Source organism: Triturus cristatus, chromosome 3_1 (genome assembly GCF_964204655.1).
Source record: "Triturus cristatus chromosome 3_1, aTriCri1.1, whole genome shotgun sequence".
In the NCBI taxonomy this organism is placed as follows: Eukaryota; Metazoa; Chordata; class Amphibia; order Caudata; family Salamandridae; genus Triturus; species Triturus cristatus.
The window spans coordinates 1,004,157,665-1,004,176,249 of record NC_140583.1 but is presented as its reverse complement, the minus strand read 5'-3'; the positions used below and the strand labels follow the sequence as shown (position 1 = coordinate 1,004,176,249).

General features: G+C 45.4%; 1 protein-coding gene across 3 annotated transcripts in view; it reads right to left on the bottom strand.

Moving 5' to 3' along the window:
* SIK3 (SIK family kinase 3) overlaps positions 1 to 18,213 on the bottom strand; it is a 632,054-nt gene extending 613,841 nt beyond the window's left edge. For 2 of the 3 annotated variants that reach the window (XM_085645704.1, XM_085645703.1), the window contains exon 1: positions 17,931 to 18,179. In XM_085645704.1, coding sequence (XP_085501830.1) covers positions 17,931 to 18,068 — 138 coding nt within the window. In that variant the 5' untranslated portion in view covers positions 18,069 to 18,179. Of the gene's footprint in view, positions 1 to 17,930 lie in introns of all 3 variants that reach the window. The other variant, XM_085645705.1, reaches the window with a different exon arrangement.
* Between the last annotated feature and the right edge of the window lie 372 nt (positions 18,214 to 18,585).

Sequence of the window (18,585 nt, the reverse complement as noted above, 5' to 3'; positions counted from 1 at the left end):
AGCACGGTCTTCCAAGGCATGGACACGGTCGATCAGGTCCTGCAGGGCCGCAGTGTGGTGACGCACCACTGGGTGGACCTCCTGGAGCGCCTGGCGCTGCTGGGTGACAGAATCCGCTAACTTACGGTGGTCTGCATGAAGGAGGGTGAAGTCCACCGTGAATTTATCTATTCAGGACTCCAACGAAGTCCTTGTCTGCTCCATCGCAGCACCCAACCGCTCCACCGCCGCCAAGACTGTGTCCATTTTCGCCTCGAGCGCCGTCGCCAGGAGCGTCATATCACCGTCCGGACGCCCAGGTGTGGTGCCCAGCTTCTCCGCCTGTGACCGATCCACGGGTAACTTGTTCCACAGCCGGCCCATGGCCAGTTGCTGTGCGGAGGGCATTCAACATCAACGCCTGTCCCAAACGTATTGTCCAGCCGCCTCTGTCCGCCTCGCCAGGGCGCAACAGGGAGAACACCACTCAACTCGCTGATGTGGGGATAGGGGACGGCCCGGGTACCTGCTGCCCAAAGGCCCACTGCTCTGTGTCCACCAAGTCCCGGGGCTGCCGGCGTCGCCTCACCTCACCCACACCCTGGGTTAGCCTGGCACCACCCCTTGAACTCAGCATCCGTGTCCCGCAGCTATCAGACCAGCCCCTGCGCCACCTTCATTGCCAACTGCGCCCAGGCCACTAGCGGACTGGTCACTCTTCTTTTACCGCCAGTTGCGCATAAGCAGCGGTGCAGTCCAGGTAGGGCCTCGGGAGTCGTCCAGGGCCGGACCCCCTACACCATTGACCCCAGCCGAATCCCCCCCCCCCCCGCGCACGCGCGGGGTACTCAGGGGCGTAAGTTTCTTCACAATGTGCCAACTTCGTGGGGGTGCGCACCAAACGCCGCCACCGGTCTCACTATGGGTCTAAGCCGCTCCACTCAGCCTCCTCGGTCATGTGTCACTTGGGCTGCCTACAACGATCGGGGCACCAGTCACATATCCCACAAGCTCTTGATCCCCGATGTAGTGTCCGCTAGGGGTGGGGCATCCTACCACTCCCAGTTCGGGCGCTGCAGTCATCGCTGGGTCCCCCACAATGCCGCGATCTTCAAGGAGGCCCACCTCACTACCGGGCCTCCCCGCCATGTCCTACTCCCTCTCTGAAGCACTTGGGTCAGGCCCAAGCGACTCACCCGGGCAGTTCCGGCAGAGGGGGGGGGGGGGGGGGGGGGGGGGGGCAGATCTCCCAACAAAGTCCTCTGGGCCAGGGTCGTGTGTAGGGCCTCAGGGTGGCCTCCGCAACTCGCCTCCAGCGCGGGGCCCGCAAGGCCTGCAGTGAGCCGCCGCCCCCTCGCACTCGCGTCGCTTTCTGCGCCGTTTCAGGCCTGCCGGCCGGGCTCCTTTGGCGTCCGGTAGCCCCAGGGGCCGTCGCCGTCTCCTGCAGCTAGCACCAGCCTCTGTGCCTCTGACGGCCGGCCGGCCGCCGCCTCGACTCCGCTGTCTGGAGGGCCGCTCCTGCGGTCCAGCCGCCTCGTGGCAAGCCGCGGGTTAAAGTTGTTCCCGCAGCCGGCCGAGGTCCGGGTCCCGCTGCGCGCCCCCCGCCGGCTCCAAACTCAGCACGGCTCGGCTGGGAGTTACAGGCAGTCTCCGGCTCCAGGGCTGCGGGAGGTGCTTAGCTCGTGGCCGGCGGCGTCCGGCGCGGCCACCCGCTCCACAGGCAGGAGAAATCTCAGGATGTCGGAGCCCGATGGCAGGAGCTTCACGCTCCGACTTCCATCTCGTTAGTGCGCCACCTAGCGCCCCCCGACTCTGTGCACGGTATAACCACATACTGGCAATATCATAAACAAACCAGCTTTCTACAATGCCCCACAACACACAGCTAAAAGCTGCCTTAAAGTACGGCTTAAAAAGTAGCTGCTTGGATGTAAGCTTTGGAAGGCTGCTAGTCATCTAATCAAAAGGATGGTAAAGAAGCTATGCTCCAAGTGAAGGTCAAACACAACAAGGATTAGCAAAGCCAATGGGAGCTGGGCTTCACATGCTAACAAATGCAGTGTTAGCACATCAGAGCAAGACAAACAGGAGGGTGCCAGCAGAGGCGGAAAAAGAGGGTTATTGTTCTGAAGTGGGCCCTCATGCAGACCTATGCAAACGTTCGAGCAGAGGCAGGACAAACTCAAACAGCCAACATTATTGAGAGAGGAAACTACAATAGGCCGAACCATGACGCGATTGACAAAGTAATGTTATTTCATTATACCCTAAGAACATACTGATATAAGATTATGATATAGTGTGAAGTGATAGAAAATGGTTGAAGAAACTAAATCACAGTTTGATACGAGTACGACAAGCAAAGGGGTACAGAAATAAGTTTACAGTTGTACTGCAAGCAAGGAGGGATTTGAGAATGATTTTAGAGTACGCTTCATAACAGGGGACAGCAATCGAGTTAACAGAAATCAAACTCGCCATTGATCAAGGTTTGGCAGGTCATTTAGTGTTAGAAAAGGTCAACAATGATGTGAGACGTACAGACTATCCAAGCAGTGCCAGGAACCGTACCTCGCTGGTTGAGAATCAATCAAAACATGTGTATTTGTGCCAACCGTGTTAGCAAAGGAGAACGGTAGATAAGATAAGAATGGGCGAGTAATTACACCAAAGGTCTGTCAGTGCCTCCAAAGAGGAAATGAAGAGAGCGACAACAGCAAGTTTATGGTACCAGTACAGTGCGTGTTCCGAATAGTGCTTTCACAGCTCCCGACACAGACAAAGTTATAAAATAATGTATACCGGTCCGAAAAGATGCAGGTGCTTCCCACTTCATAAAAATAATCTCTATTAATAATCAGTCTCCAAAGACAGCTAGCGGTTTAAACAAAAAATACAGCATAGTACAAAGCAAGTTGTTTTTGAGAGCCTTACATTGCACTTTACCTGAAAATAAAACAGCTTATTTTTCCAAAATTCAAAACAACAACCAACACTACAGGCAACATTACAAAACGTCACAAGTCTGGTATTGCTTGTAAATCTAAAGCAACTGTCACTGAGCATCAACGTCCATTCATTCACTCTTCTGTTCTCAAAAACAAATGGAGAGTATATTTTACATTGGGCCGAGAAATAAATACGAATCATTAAATACAATAACATTTTACATTTCAAACCAGCAGATTACGAGTAACGCTGTTCAGCAGTACTAATTATTTTACATCAATATATTAAGTAATTATGTCAGCCAGAATCTACACGTTGTCTAAAGTTACAAAAAAAGTTTTTTCTGAGACAGTAGCTGACTTGAATTTAAATACAAAAAAGAACAAGTAACAGTCACTTTGAGACATTATCTGTGCGACCCATCTATGTGGTATAGTAGCCATTGATAGCTGCTGTTAAAACAAGCATTGGCAACGCCAATCTGTCTTGCTTTTTGGCTATGCTAACTTAGACCAATAGACTTTGCCAACTTTTTTTTAGGCCTGGGCAGTGAACCTTGCTCCGTTTGCGGAGTTTTCTGCACTCCACGGAGCGCAGAGGAGCTTTTTTCCCCGCTCGCGATTTCTACTCGAGCAGCAGGAATACCAGCACAAACTGCAGTTCGCACTGCACTCCGCCACTCGCGGAACTTCGCAGATTTGTTTTGTAACTTCGCGGAGTTCCACGTAGCAAAACTCTGCGAACTACGCCCAGGCGTGCTTTTTTGCAGATGCTGTCCACGATATTGCAGAAGCTGAAGAGCAATGGTAACAATAAAAAAATAAAATATGACATTGTACCACGCAGCAGACATTTTGCTTATTCTTTTTACTATTTCAAGATGGAAGACGCAAATCTTGGAGCAGCAAATTAAAAACTATGCACTGAAGCGCTTGAAATAAGAACCGCAAGGGCCGGTAGCAAACTGCAGCTGCTGTTCCCGCCAGAAAATTTTATATATATATATATATATATATATATATATATATATATATATATATATATATATATATACACACACACACATATACATATACATATATATATATACATACACACACACACATATATATATATAAACATATATATATATATATATATATACACATATATATATATATATAGACACACACACTCATATTTTAAAGAAAGCAACAGGGAGCATGTGTGAGGGTTTAACAATTAAAAAGCCAAAGGGGGTGCATAAAGGAATCAAACATCTGTGGAGACGAGAAACATGAAGCAGTAGGGGAATTTTAGGTGGGGGAAAAGAGTTAACAATGGAGATCAAGAAGACACATGCACTCCCATCGAGTTTTAAAAGGAAAGAAGGTAGTTCCATGAATGCAACTAGCAAAAGGACATAAGTCATCCAATCATACCACAGTGGGGAAAATGCTCCAGAGGAAAAAAAAAATTTGGGGGAGAAAAGTCATGGCAAGTAAGCCATCCAATCATAAACAATAGGCTGACCCAGAGCTCAATAGATGTATTAATGTTAGGAAATTAGAAGCAACTGGTCTTCAGAAACAGACAGTACACCCAGAGTATAACTAACCGGTAATTCACTTATTTCCTGTGCATTACCAGTGTGCAACTCGCCTGCCATCCAAAGCATATCTAGTCTAATTCAATTACTTTCCATAGCATAACTAGTCTGAAATGAGGTTAATTACACAGTGTAGTCTATAGGAAATCAACCACCTGTGAATCATTTCCTTCCTTGTGTGCAGTTTGCAATTTCCCGAAAACCCAGTGTCTACAATGTACTGCCTTAACCAGTAACTACCACTTTGCAATCCTCCCGCTGTCCAAGACATGCCCAATCAGAATTTCATCTCCATACCCACTGCTTAATTAATCAGAATTTCATCAGTTAAGCAATAAATAACTATACTATAATTCAGCCACTATCCCATGTCTGTAATCCACCTTCCATCAAGCAGTCTGTAAATCACTCTTCATCTAGTACCTAATAAAATTAGAAATTCGGTCTGCTATTTGGTGTGCAATCAGCCTGTAATCAACCCCTGTTCACTGCTTAACAAGTCTGTGGTACGCCCTTATTCAATACGTAACCACACTAATTCACCTTTTTCAGAGCATAGCCACTCTACCATTCACCCCATATCCTAACAATAACTATGTACACCACCTGATATCCATTGTACACCCAGTTTGTGCCTCACCACCTAGCCAATGAAGAAATCTATGATTCAACTGTTATCAAATCCATAATCAGCGTTTGATTCAACCTCTACAAGTCTGTAACCAGCCTGTATTTCATCCTCCATACACTGTAAACCAGTGTAATTGACTACTCCTTCACCAATTGCAGAAACAGCATTTGGTCCAACCAGTAACCAGTCTCTGCAACCATTCACATGCCACAGTATCTTACAATAAAAGCACATGATCAATATAAGACAATTCAGTAATGTTTATGCTCTTTTCCATCAAATCACTTTAGAACAAGAAAAAGACCACATTTTGCGAGACTGCGAGCTGAAAGGTGAACATAAAATAAGTTCTCTCTATTCATGCTTCCAACGATGGGTGCGAGCTAATCCAGAAAGAAGTTAACCCACTTTCATAGAAACAGGGGTCTGTATCTATATAATATAAAATCTTCACTTGAAGGAACAAAACCATAGCAAAGCAACCCCAAAATGAAGAAAAACAAAGTTAAAATCAGGAGCAGCGAGAGCTGGGGAGGAAGGGCCAGATGCCTCCTCCTTCGGGTGAAAGACAAACATGCTCTTTTCGAATGGGAAGAAAATATGCTGAAAACAAACACGGATTCAAGGAAAAGCCAAATTCAGCCCAGACCTGGTAAACAGGCATTACAGTGTTAGAGGCGAAGCGCCATTAATTTACTGTGGCGGCAGACTGGGCCGCATTATCACAAGGACGCTACGGGGGGCGGCCAGGCACGGGGTCGGTGTCTAGGGGCCAGGCACGGGGTCGGTAATCCAGGGGCCGGGAGAGGAATCCAAGGGCCGCACACGGACCTTAAGAGGGCTCTGGTGGCTGAAAATAGACTGGTGATGGGGTTCCAGTGGTTGCACGGGTCATGTAGCAAGGAATAATGCGCCAAACAGGAACTGACGAGAGGCTCCAAGAAGACCGGAGTGGAGATCTAAGGGATGCACGTGGACAGATGGGAGGGAACTAATAGCTGGATAAGGACCAGAGAGGGGGGCTCCATGGAGGTCGAAAGGGCCTAGAGATCAATGGGTCACAAAAGTGTGAACAAGTGGGATCCACAGCTTGTGGCAGGACCGACGAGGGATGAACAAGCAGGGATTGGCAAGAGGACTCCAGTTTTTGTAAAGGGACTAAAGCAGGAATCTAGGAGATAAAAAGAGACCAATAAGAGGGCTCCATGTGCCGCACAAGAACTGCAAAGGTGACAGAAGGGCCCCACAGGAACCGGAGAGAGGGATGTATGGGTCACACAAGACCGGAGTGGGATTCCAAGGGGCCTATGGGGAGGGACGAGAGGGATCCAAAAGGATGAACATTCACCATTGAGACGAATCCACAAACCATGCAGGAGCAAAGTAGGGACCTAATAGGTTCCACAGAGACAGACAATAGGGAACCCAAGGTTGAACATGGCAGCCCATGCAATGAATATGAGGGAGATGAAGATTATAGGGGACGGAAATGGATAGGTGGAACATAAGCAAGGACTCGAAAAAACATGCAGCCGAGTCGGAGCATCTAACAGCCACAAATGCATCAACAAAGGTCAATGTACAGTCAATGTACAGTTAAATGTGGTCTCTATTACAGAGATGTACATGTGGTTCAGTAGCCAAGTGAGGATTTAAGGGCAGCAAAAGTAACAACACTTGAACCTGGCAGCTGCAAAGCGAGAGATAAAACTGCTGTACTGGGGAGGAATCCGGCATCTAATAGCAAAAAGTAATCACCTCATGATCCTTGGGATGCACAGTGGCTAACACTGGGATAATAGCGCAATTCAGGGCCCAAAGATGGGATCTAAGGGAAGTAATGGATACAATGACACACAGAGATCAACCTAGGGAGAGGAGACCTGCCCGAAGTCTGTATTTGAGGATCGAGCACCCACACAAGAATTGCCTCTCAATCTGTAAAATGCAAACTGACTGACAAAGGGATCTAGGAGTGCTACAGAGGCTAAAAGGAGGTGTTAAGGCGCTACAAAGGCGTCCAAAGAATGGAATCAATAAGTAGGCTCCATCAACTACACAGGGCCCAAATTAAGGGTCTAAATGCTGCAAATGGTTCAACTAAAGGGCTCCATGGGCCGCACAGGCCAAAAAGGGGGGGGGGGCGGAGGGAATCAAGTTTTTGAAGGGACCAACTCATGTTGAGAGTAATGTACAGAGGCAAGGGGAGAGGTGGGTCAAGTGGCTGTACATCGGCCAAAGCAAGGAGTCGAGGTGCAGTACAGAGACCAACAAAGGGTAATAGTGGCCGTAATTGGACTGGCTAGTGATCCAAGAAATGCTCAGTGACTGCGGGGATCTGTGTGTGATACAAGACCAAAATGGGTTCCCAGCACTGGAAAAGATCTAAAGAAGAGATAGAAGTGCAGGATTTTGGACCACACCAGAACAGATTTGAGAATCCAACAGACACACAAGGCAGAACCTTAAATCCAGAAACTGCATGAGGACTGAAGTGATGCAAAGGCGGCAGGAACAGGAACCACAGGAGCTGCACAAGAACAAATGCAGGAAATCCAGCGGTTGCAGAAGGACCACCAAGTGCAATCTAAAGGGTGCACAGGGAACCATGCAGAAAACCTAGGGGCACTACAGGGATTGACAAAGGGATTTAAGAGTTTCATACAATACTCACAAGCCGTCTAGGACCACACTGGGAATGGCAAAAGGGATCTTTTGGCGACACACAGACTGACGCAAGGCAGACAAGTATCACAGGGGGATCAATGAGGGGATCTAACTGCTCCAATGAACCTCCCACAGTGGATCCAGGACCTTCATTTAGAATAAAGTGGGGATCACCGGGCCACACAACTGCTGAAACAGTGATCTAGGAGCAGTACATGAACGAGTATAAGGATTCAACTGACAGTTAAGAACAACACAAATATCTAGGGTTTGTACCATGACTGTCAAATAGACCAGATGCCGCACATGGATGGACAGGGGAATCCGAGGACTACACAGGGAATGGCATGAGGATTCTCCCAAGGTCACATGAGGACAGACACTGGAAATCTAGTGAGGAATGCAATAGGGCTAATGTGGGAACCGTGGGAATGGAGATGGGCTAACACAGTGAATTCAATGACAATGTCAAACAAAAGGATCTCTGAATGTACATATAGATTACAAGTACCTATGGGCCACACAGGTGCTGACCAAAGACATAGTAAGCTTAAAGACAGTATGCAGGGGCAGAGAGGCCAAAAAGTGAATACCTTGGATAAATGAACCGTAACAGCATGATCAGATCATGCACAGGAACTGCACAACATTGGAACCAGGGACTACATTTGTGACAACCTAGGGACCTCTATAATCAGGAGATATCGGAACCATACGGTGACCATTAGGGGGATCCAAGAACCATGCAGGGTGACAAACAGGGAACACATAGACAATTCTGGGTGCATCACACCAATGTTAGACTACCAATTTAAAAAAACAAGTTTCATTGTTACACAAAAAAGAAATACTGAGTACAGAAACTACAAAAAAGGTCTTTCAATAATGCTATATAATGCACATCACCTCTTATACAATCGAAAATATTCGCTCAATGGAGAACACCAGGTAGTCCTTGGATTGTAAGAGCTTAAGCAGACTTTCTCAACAAAACCCAGAGCAATTAAGTATTAGAGCTCCAGCTATGCTATCTTGTTTATTTACACAGAGGTGGTTATACGTCAGTGCATGCAATATGATAACCGGTTAGTTCAAAATACCACTTATCTAAGCATTAATCCCAGAAAATGAGCTCAGTCCAGGTGTCTAGATGCACTCTTTCATATTTGTTTACCCATCTGAAGATTACCTAATGAGAGTCCTGCATCAATCACATAGAGACATAACAAGCACTGGCAAGCCAGTCGGCCTGGCCATTGGCAAGCTGGTGTGATAGTTATCTTTCTTTTTTACCACAAACACTGGCCGCAAAAATAAAAAGACGGGGAAAAAGAAAAGATGCTGCTGCGTAAACTTGGCAGTCGTATGTCTGCAATAAAAACCCATTGCCGCATGCGGTATGCTATGATGGGCAAAAGCAAAATGTGAAGGATACTTTTAAATATATATATATATATATATATATATAGATAGATAGATATATACACACACACACACAAAAAGAAGCAGAGAACTCTGGATAGTTCTCAAGTTTAGGTGAAAAGCGCTCCTGATAGAGCACTCTCAACACCAGCGACACTCTAGATCTCCTCACCTCAAAATGTCTGCTTTTCTATCAAAGTATTTAAGCATGGAATTAGCACAGTGCAATTCACGCCGAGATAAAAAAGGACAAAGTCGTTTGCCATTTCTACAGCAAAGTCTTTAAGCATAATATATATATATATATATATTACCTACTGGCGGTCGCCAGTAGGTAGTTATAGTTAGGACCCCTTTTCCATAGGAAAACCTCAACATTCTATTTTGAATAACTTTGGCGCCGGTCGATGAATCCTCGCGAATTTCTCAAAATAGGTGGGGCGCTACGCTCCGCTCCTACCCTGAAAGTCTCGGGGGGATTCGTCAAGCGGGGGCTGAGATAAAAGGGGGGTCCCAAAACGCGTTTTTCCCATGCATTTTTCCATAGGACCTTTAGAACGAGCTACAGCCCGAACGGCTGAACAGAATTACTAGAAATTTGGCAGAGAGGTAGTCCCTAGGTCAAGGAAGTGCCTTTTGTAGGTTTGGTGTAAATCTGTTCAGTAGATTCTGAGAAAATAGCCTTTAAATCAATATATATATATCTGAGCCCGCTTACGGTACGCTTACCGTACGCTTACCGTAAGCGTACGGTGGCGTGCGCGAGCGCGATTCTGATTGGCTCTTAGATCTTAGTAAACATTCGAATCGGCCGAAACCAGGAAGCGGCGGCCGCCATTTTGTCTCTCGCACTGAGTGTTGTTTATCAAACAAGATGGCCAAAAACATGTTACGGGGCTGTTTTGACAACTCCCTCCCACATAGTCATGTTGAGGGAGTCCCCAAACATCCCCCAAGAGCAAAAACGGTTTTATTTTTTTTTCGGCAATTTCGCCGAGTACGCTTACCGTACGCTTACCGTAAGCGTACGGTAAAAAAAAAAAAAAAAAAAAAAAAACAACACTATCCACACTTACCCCACCCCCTGTGCTTTTGGTGGCCGTAGGCCACCAAATGTACAGGGCTTATTAATAGGTAAAAAAAACTAAATTTTGGCAACATGAAATTATAAAATCGAAATAAAAAAAACACTATCCACATTGACCCCACCCCCTGTGCTTTTGGTGGGCGAAGGCCACCAAATGTACAGGGCTTATTAAAGTTGATAAAAACCGTGCACGGAACGAACTGCGTTAAGTGGGCGCGCACGCCTCGAATGGCGTAAAGTAACTTAGCATTTAAAAAACCGTACAAATTCACTGAAAAAACCATAGGTTTCACACACGTTATAGTTAGGAATTAGCATTTAAAAAACCTTGCAAATTCACTGAAAAAACCATAGGTTTCACACATGTTATAGTTAGCGGAAATTTTACTGATAAAAAACCAGTGAAATTGCCCCGTTATAGTTAGTGCTGGCAACTATAACTCACGCGGCCGCAATCTTCTGCTGATGACATATGTGTCTTTATGAAAAAAAATATTTGTAATATATGTATAGCTAAAAATGTATGGAAGAAGACATGGGCAAATAAGTGTCTAAATACAGTATTAGCATCAGCAGAGGATTGCGGTCGCGTGAGTTATAGTTGCCAGCACTAACTATAACGGGGCAATTTCACTGGTTTTTTATCAGTAAAATTTCCGCTAACTATAACATGTGTGAAACCTATGGTTTTTTCAGTGAATATATATATATATATATATTCACTGAAAAAACCATAGGTTTCACACACGTTATAGTTAGGAATTAGCATTTAAAAAACCTTGCAAATTCACTGAAAAAACCATAGGTTTCACAGATGTTATAGTTAGCTGAAATTTTACTGATAAAAAACCAATGAAATTGCCCCGTTCTAGTTAGTGCTGGCAACTATAACTCACGCGACCGCAATCCTCTGCTGATGCTAATACTGTATTTAGACACTTATTTGCCCATGTCTTCTTCCATACATTTTTAGCTATACATATATTACAAATATTTTTTTTTATAAAGACACATATGTCATCAGCAGAAGATTGCGGTCGCGTGAGTTATAGTTGCCAGCACTAACTATAACGGGGCAATTTCATTGGTTTTTTATCAGTAAAATTTCCGCTAACTATAACATGTGTGAAACCTATGGTTTTTTCAGTGAATTTGCAAGGTTTTTTAAATGCTAATTCCTAACTATAACGTGTGTGAAACCTATGGTTTTTTCAGTGAATTTGTACGGTTTTTTAAATGCTAAGTTACTTTACGCCATTCGAGGCGTGCGCACCCACTTAACGCAGTGCGTTCCGTGCACGGTTTTTATCAACTTTAATAAGCCCTGTACATTTGGTGGCCTTCGGCCACCAAAAGCACAGGGGGTGGGGTCAATGTGGATAGTGTTTTTTTTATTTCGATTTTATAATTTCATGTTGCCAAAATATAGTTTTTTTACTGATGTAATAATCCCTGTACATTTGGTGGCCTACGGCCACCAAAAGCACAGGGGGTGGGGTAAGTGTGGATAGTGTTTTTTTTATTTCTATTTTTTACCGTACGCTTACGGTAAGCGTACGGTAAGCGTACTCGGCGAAATTGCCGAAAAAAAAATAAAACCGTTTTTGCTCTTGGGGGATGTTTGGGGACTCCCTCAACATGACTATGTGGGAGGGAGTTGTCAAAACAGCCCCGTAACATGTTTTTGGGCATCATGTTTGATAAATAACACTCAGTGCGAGAGACAAAATGGCGGACGCCGCTTCCTGGTTTCGGCCGATTCGAATGTTTACTAAGATCTAAGAGCCAATCAGAATCGCGCTCGCGCACGCCACCGTACGCGTACGGTAAGCGTACCGTAAGCGTACCGTAAGCGGGCTCAGATATATATATTGATTTAAAGGCTATTTTCTCAGAATCTACTGAACAGATTTACACCAAACCTACAAAAGGCACTTCCTTGACATAGGGACTACCTCTCTGCCAAATTTCTAGTAATTCTGTTCAGCCGTTCGGGCTGTAGCTCTGTCTAAAGGTCCTATGGAAAAATGCATGGGAAAAACGCGTTTTGGGACCCCCCTTTTATCTCAGCCCCCGCTTGACGAATCCCCCCGAGACTTTCAGGGTAGGAGCGGAGCGTAGCGCCCCACCTATTTTGAGAAATTCGCGAGGATTCATCGACCGGCGCCAAAGTTATTCAAAATAGAATGTTGCGGATTTCCTATGGAAAAGGGGTCCTAACTATAACTACCTACTGGCGACCGCCAGTAGGTAATATATATATATATTCTTGACCTAAAACCCTTCTCTATATGTGTATAGAAATGGATGTCTTTTTAAAGATTTTTTTATTAGATGAGCTAAGCATTGAAGTTAAATCTGTCACCATGATAGGTGTCAAAAGTGCAAACAATATTTTTTGCATAGCAACATCAACAATGTATCACTAATAAAAATAGAGAAAAGCACAATGATCACATAAGAAATGCGTGACATACACAAGAAAACATACAAGAAGATATTATTCACAATGTATAGGGGAGATGCCCACTAATGCCACAGAAAACTATACATTTCATGCCACAGCATGTCCCCTCAGTGATAGGTGGTGGGTATAAGTCTGCATGTTTCAATGTGAGCTTTAATTCTGTACAACGTCATCAAGACTACATCCATTGCAGGATGACATACCAATGTAAACACCCAGAATATGATGAACTCAACTTTTCATTATTTTTTTTTTTACTTAAAGCAGGCTGGTACTGAATGTTTTATCAGGCTGCATCAGTGACAATTCTAAGAAGAACTCAAGACCTGGTGGAAAATGAAAGACCATTCTGATGATTTTCGGTACACGCACTTCACATAATTAATTACATGGTAGCCGATGTAGCATGGATTGGCTAGAATTTCCCTCTCCGATGTGATCAGGACTAGAAGCAATGTTAGGTTTTATAAAAATCAACAAACACACTTCCGTCTATGTAACTGTTCCTACCAACTGAGAAAACAACACGTAAGTCATAGTCACACAATGCTTCAAAACTAATACTGAGGTTGGCGAAACAATGAGCCACGAAATCACCCCTTCGCTGGTCAATTCCCTGCATACCTTATGTGGGTCACAAACAGAAAAAGTGTTAAAACGGCAGAGCCTGAAGACAATTAAGCAAAGAATTTGGTTCCTGATGGTTACTGGCAGGATTCAACCAAAATCGTAAACACAAATAAAAGTTAAAGAAGCATGAGGTCTGAAGTAGAGGTGCAAATCACTGGATCTTCAATTAAAAACGTAAAAATGTTTCCTCGTGGGAAAAAACAGTGTGCCTGCCTACAGGCTGTCAATAGTACTATAGAGATACAAGTACAAATTCTCAAAAGGGTAAAATCTGATAAGGAGTGCACTCACAACCTTAAGCGCACAGAATTCTGTCAACAAACATTTCATAAACAGACAGGAAAAATGACAATTACAGGGTACAAAGAAGGTCCCTGCTACTTTTATGACCCAAAGATAGGGCTCATATTCTGGTTTTGGAAATTATATCTGGATTCGCCTGTAACCAGACAACTTTTGGTCTAGGGCACTATAAACTATTCCATATGGCTCCAACAGAAAGGAACTTCTGGATCTCACTAGACCATAACTAGTGAACCACAGATTGAGCACGATGGTGGAACGGACAGAGGTCACTTGGGTAAGGTGTAACTGATTGCCATTTTCCTCAAAATGGAGTAATCCGTGGGCCCCATATTATTTGAAAATGCATTGACTCTTACACTTCCCCACAAGTACCCACCTCACAACGGCTCAGTTCAGAGACTCACTCAAAAAACAAAACTGCTCCAAAGCCTGTCTTAAGCAGCAAGAATCTGGCTCCTCAATCCCATATTTTGAACCCTGCCTCTTTTGTCGTTTTAAAAATGTACTCTGAATATATATTGTGAAATCTTGTGTGGCGTCCTGCATCAGACTTATATCAATACTGTTCAGTGTACATTCCCTCGAGAAAATCGTAGGATATCAACAACCTTCTCTGCCTTTCTCAAACAGGCAAAACTGGGCATCATGCCTTGAAACCAGAACATCTGAAGTACCACTCATTCCTGGATAGCAATTAATTTTCTAAAAATCAGAGAGCCTAACCTCTCATTGAATCATGTCACATGTGTTCTGGGAGTCATTCACACACCCAGTTCCAAACAGAAAAAAACCAAGGGGTCAACCTTGACCACCACATGACTGGATGCCTGAAATAGCGTAGTAATCAAGACATCCCAATGTTAACTTAAACTAAACTGACAGTTACATTTTTACTCTTACATTTCACCCAGCAACCCATTTATTATATGCTCCGAGGTCCAGCAAGCACAACGGTAAAGTGTTCTCAAACAACAAAGCTACACAATCCATAAGATCCAGAAACAAATGTAGCAAATCTAGCAGCAATGAACCAACCCTGGAACTCATTAGCCGTTAGACGCAAACCTATTTAGGTCCTCATACCCTGCTTTCAGAATACATTCAAGTTCACTTTTTCTGATTTACCGAAAACATGCATTGCTTCCTACCATGAAGTTTCTTGAGGCTAGTCAGTTCACAAAGCTGCACCACACAAGTACACTTATGTTGATCATTGCTCTTTCATCTCTTACTCTCTCCTGTTTTGAGGTTAATTCACCAACAATTTCAAATGTTGTCGGGAAAGGTCACACTTCATTCATTTTTTTCCTCTCTCTCTATAGCTGGTATCTGCATGTACAGTCAACTGAATGTGTTCCCCAATCTATCAAAGGCTTTCCATCCCTTGGGTGTTTAAGAGGACCCTTCAGAAAAAAACAGGAGGAGTACTTCACCTTGGAATGGAGCACAATGTATCAGGAAGGTTAGGCGGGGTTTATCCTTGTTGTGGCCTGTCTATTTGGATTTCTATAACAAGAGTCAATTAGGTATAGCCCAAGGGTACAAGCCGTTGCAGAATAGTGTCACTTAAGGGGATCTGTATGCCAGGGATTTGCTGGTCAGTTGCCCCTATAGGAGTGTTAGGCCAAGAGGTGGAACTCCTTGATATAAGAAGGCTCTTTCACTATCAGTAATGTCTGGGAAGCTTTTACACTGGAGCAGTATGAGGATGGGCGGTGTCTCTCCAAATGGACCACTGGGGGCTTACAATCATGCAATTTTCCTCTCTCTCTCTTGGAGGTGTCCAGGAGGTTTATCTACAGTTGAGGGTTGCCATGGGTGCTGGTAAGGTGTGAGTCATCTGCTGTATCTCTCTCTCTCTTTATTAATGTCACAAGATTTCCCCTGGGATACAGCAGCAGGTCTGGGAAGAGTCCACCCTAGGGTGCTGATGACAGCATGTTTGCTTTGCCTGAGTTCTCCTTTTTTGGGGGCTTTCTTTGCAGAGAGTTTGCGGAGTACAAGGGTCCACCAGTGGTGCATAAGGAGATTCACCTTGACGTGGCCTCTCTATGGGGATCACTGAAGAAGGTGTCGAAAGGCTTCTGTCTGGGTGGAAAGGATTCCGCTTAAAACCGGATGGATGTTTGTCTCGGCAAGAGACCCCTCTCTAATATCTCTTTAGCAGGGCAGTTCTCTTAGCTGGTGTCTGTGAAAGAGGAGGATCGCCTTGGCACAAGCTGGCTCTCTGGGAGGTGGTCCCAGCAAGAGTTGGGGAGGCATTCTCCATAGGGATCACTATGAGAAGGAGTCACCTATGACGTTGTATCAGGTGGTTCACCTTGACACAAGCCTCCTAGGGTACTCTTTTTTTTGCTTTTGGTTGTGGGTTGTTCTCAAGGAAGTTTTGTGCTGGAGTGCACATTGTCCTCTCCTTGGCACCCGTGTCCATCTCTCTGGTGATCTTTTCAAAATGATGTACATGGGTTTTTGCCCAGCAAGGGGGTGTAGAAAGGAGTCTACACAATAGCTGCTGTTGTATGTTTTTAGCTGAGATTTCTTTGCAAGAAGTTGTGGTGTTGTCGCAGAGAGATGCGTGTGTGAGGGATGTTTGGGTTAAAGGGTTTAATATGGGGCACGTCTTTCTGTATACAGAGCAATCTTTGGAGGGAGTGTCTGAGGGTTCTCCACGGGGGAGGGTTGAGATGGTGTAGCACCCAGGAAAGTTTGAGGGGGCCGACCTTGGTGCAAACCCTATGACAGGGGTTCTTTTTGCAATTGTTGTGGTGTTGGCTCTCCCAGAGGAGTCTCCTTATTATGAAGGTTCCCTCACAAGTGCATGAAGGACATGTCGATTGGCCTGCGGGGCAATCAGGAAGTGCCCAAAGGGCTAGCTCGACAGGTCAGTGTGTGGGGCATTGTGTTTTACTATTTGTGACCTCTTTTATGGTCTGTTTTTTACTGTTGATTATCCTGATAGTACAACAAATATTGTCTGCAGCAAGCACAAATACGTGCAGTCTTCCATACTTTGCAAAACACACATACAGTGTGTCTCTACAAGTTCAAGGCTACCCCGAATTGAAGACATGTGACCCGCTTTTAGATAACTAGTTTACTAATGGGGCCACTTTTATGTTTGTGCCTGGGCCTTTTTCCTATCCCAGTCCGACTCTGATGACACAGGACATTAAATCCTGTGGGAAATAGTTTTGCCCTGGTGGCTCAAGTGGAGATGATAGCTCTCTTTTTGGATACTCTTTGCAGAAGTTGTCTCCCCAAGAGGGTGTGGAAGGGCCTTCACCGTGAGCCTCTATGTTCTTTGCTGATGTGTGCAAGGTGTATGCAAGGGAGAGAGTGGGGTAAAGGCGGTGTCTTCACATGTTAACATCTAGTAGGATTGACTGAGACTCGTCTTAACACTAACCTGTCTACGGATACATATCTATAATTGGTGAGCAGGAAAAAATACGAGAGGTCAATATGGCAAGGTGCTAATCCATCCCATGCAGTCCCGCCCACCTCACAACCACCGACCTCAAGCATGGTACGGGATGTTATCTTGGTACAAGTCTCTGTTAATATCTCGTTGCAGAGGTTTACATCAGGTACATATTCCCCGAAATACTGGAACACCTTGCCTGAGGATTTACGCAAACGCTCCAGTTTTCAGTGCTTCAGGAAACTCCTGATGACTGAATTATTCCGGGTCTGATCTTTGCATGTCCGGTATCCTCTCTGCGATAGCGTGGAGATACCCCTACGAGGGTGATTCCAGCGCTTTATAAATCCCTTACATACATACACTCTATGGGAATATGTCCAATAAGGGGAGAGGAGGCTGACAGGAGCAGAGTCTCTCCATGGATTTTCACATTCTCTGTTCGAATTAACTATCCCAGGGGGCTAGATGGTGTAGGTCTGTGTGCATAGGTGTTAGCCAGGTAGCTGACAAAAGGAGGAGACCACTTGGGCATAAATCTATTGATCTTTTAGCGAGGGTCTCAGGTACAGGCAGGTTCTACAGCGGGATGTCTCTGTAAGAAGTGCAGTGATCATACTGCAGAACCTCCCACCACCCCAGGGGGTACACTGACGGGTTCATCTTGGCACTAACCAGTCTACTGATCTATCTGTGTTAGGAGTCCCAGGGGTGGAAAGTGAGGTTCAAAGGTCTGCGTAGGAAGCAGTCCACCTGTGGGTGTAGGGGTGCAAGGGGGCTTACCTTTGCGCGAGTCACGATGTGTGTCGCCAGCTTCACTACGGCGAAGTTACCCTTGCCGATGGTCCGCTCCAGCTCATAGTATCCGATCCGGGCTAGACCTGGCCCACGGGGTGGGTGTGCGGGGGGAGCCGCCGCCATATCTGTCAGTGAGGGGGGGGGATCAGGTGAAGGGGGTTCCGCGACAGTCACTAGAGCTGCGGCGGCGGCGGCTCGAACACCGGGGACAGCCAGCGCGCTTGCGCAGGCACCGGGGGCGGAGCCGGGTGCGCGGGGACCGGGGGCGTGGCCCACGGGAATGACGTCAACACAGACGCTCGGAAAGCCCAAGCAGCAGAGCGGCTCAACTAATAATCTGCGCATGCTCCTATGCGCGTAGGGAGTCCAAGGAACACATTTCAGTCAGGCGCAACGTCATCACCACTTCATGGAAATAAGGACAGTGGAGGGGAAAAGCGCGATGGCAGTGGACATAAATAAAGGGCATGACGTTTTCTCATGGAGGGGAAAAATAGTGAGAGTTTGTCCTTTTTGTACAGTGACAGCAGTAGCCCTCGTAGAACATGGGTATGTGTGGAATCGGTTACGGGTGACTCCGAAAAAACTTCTAGAAAATTGCGTTACCATAACATTATATGAAAACATTATTTAAATTATA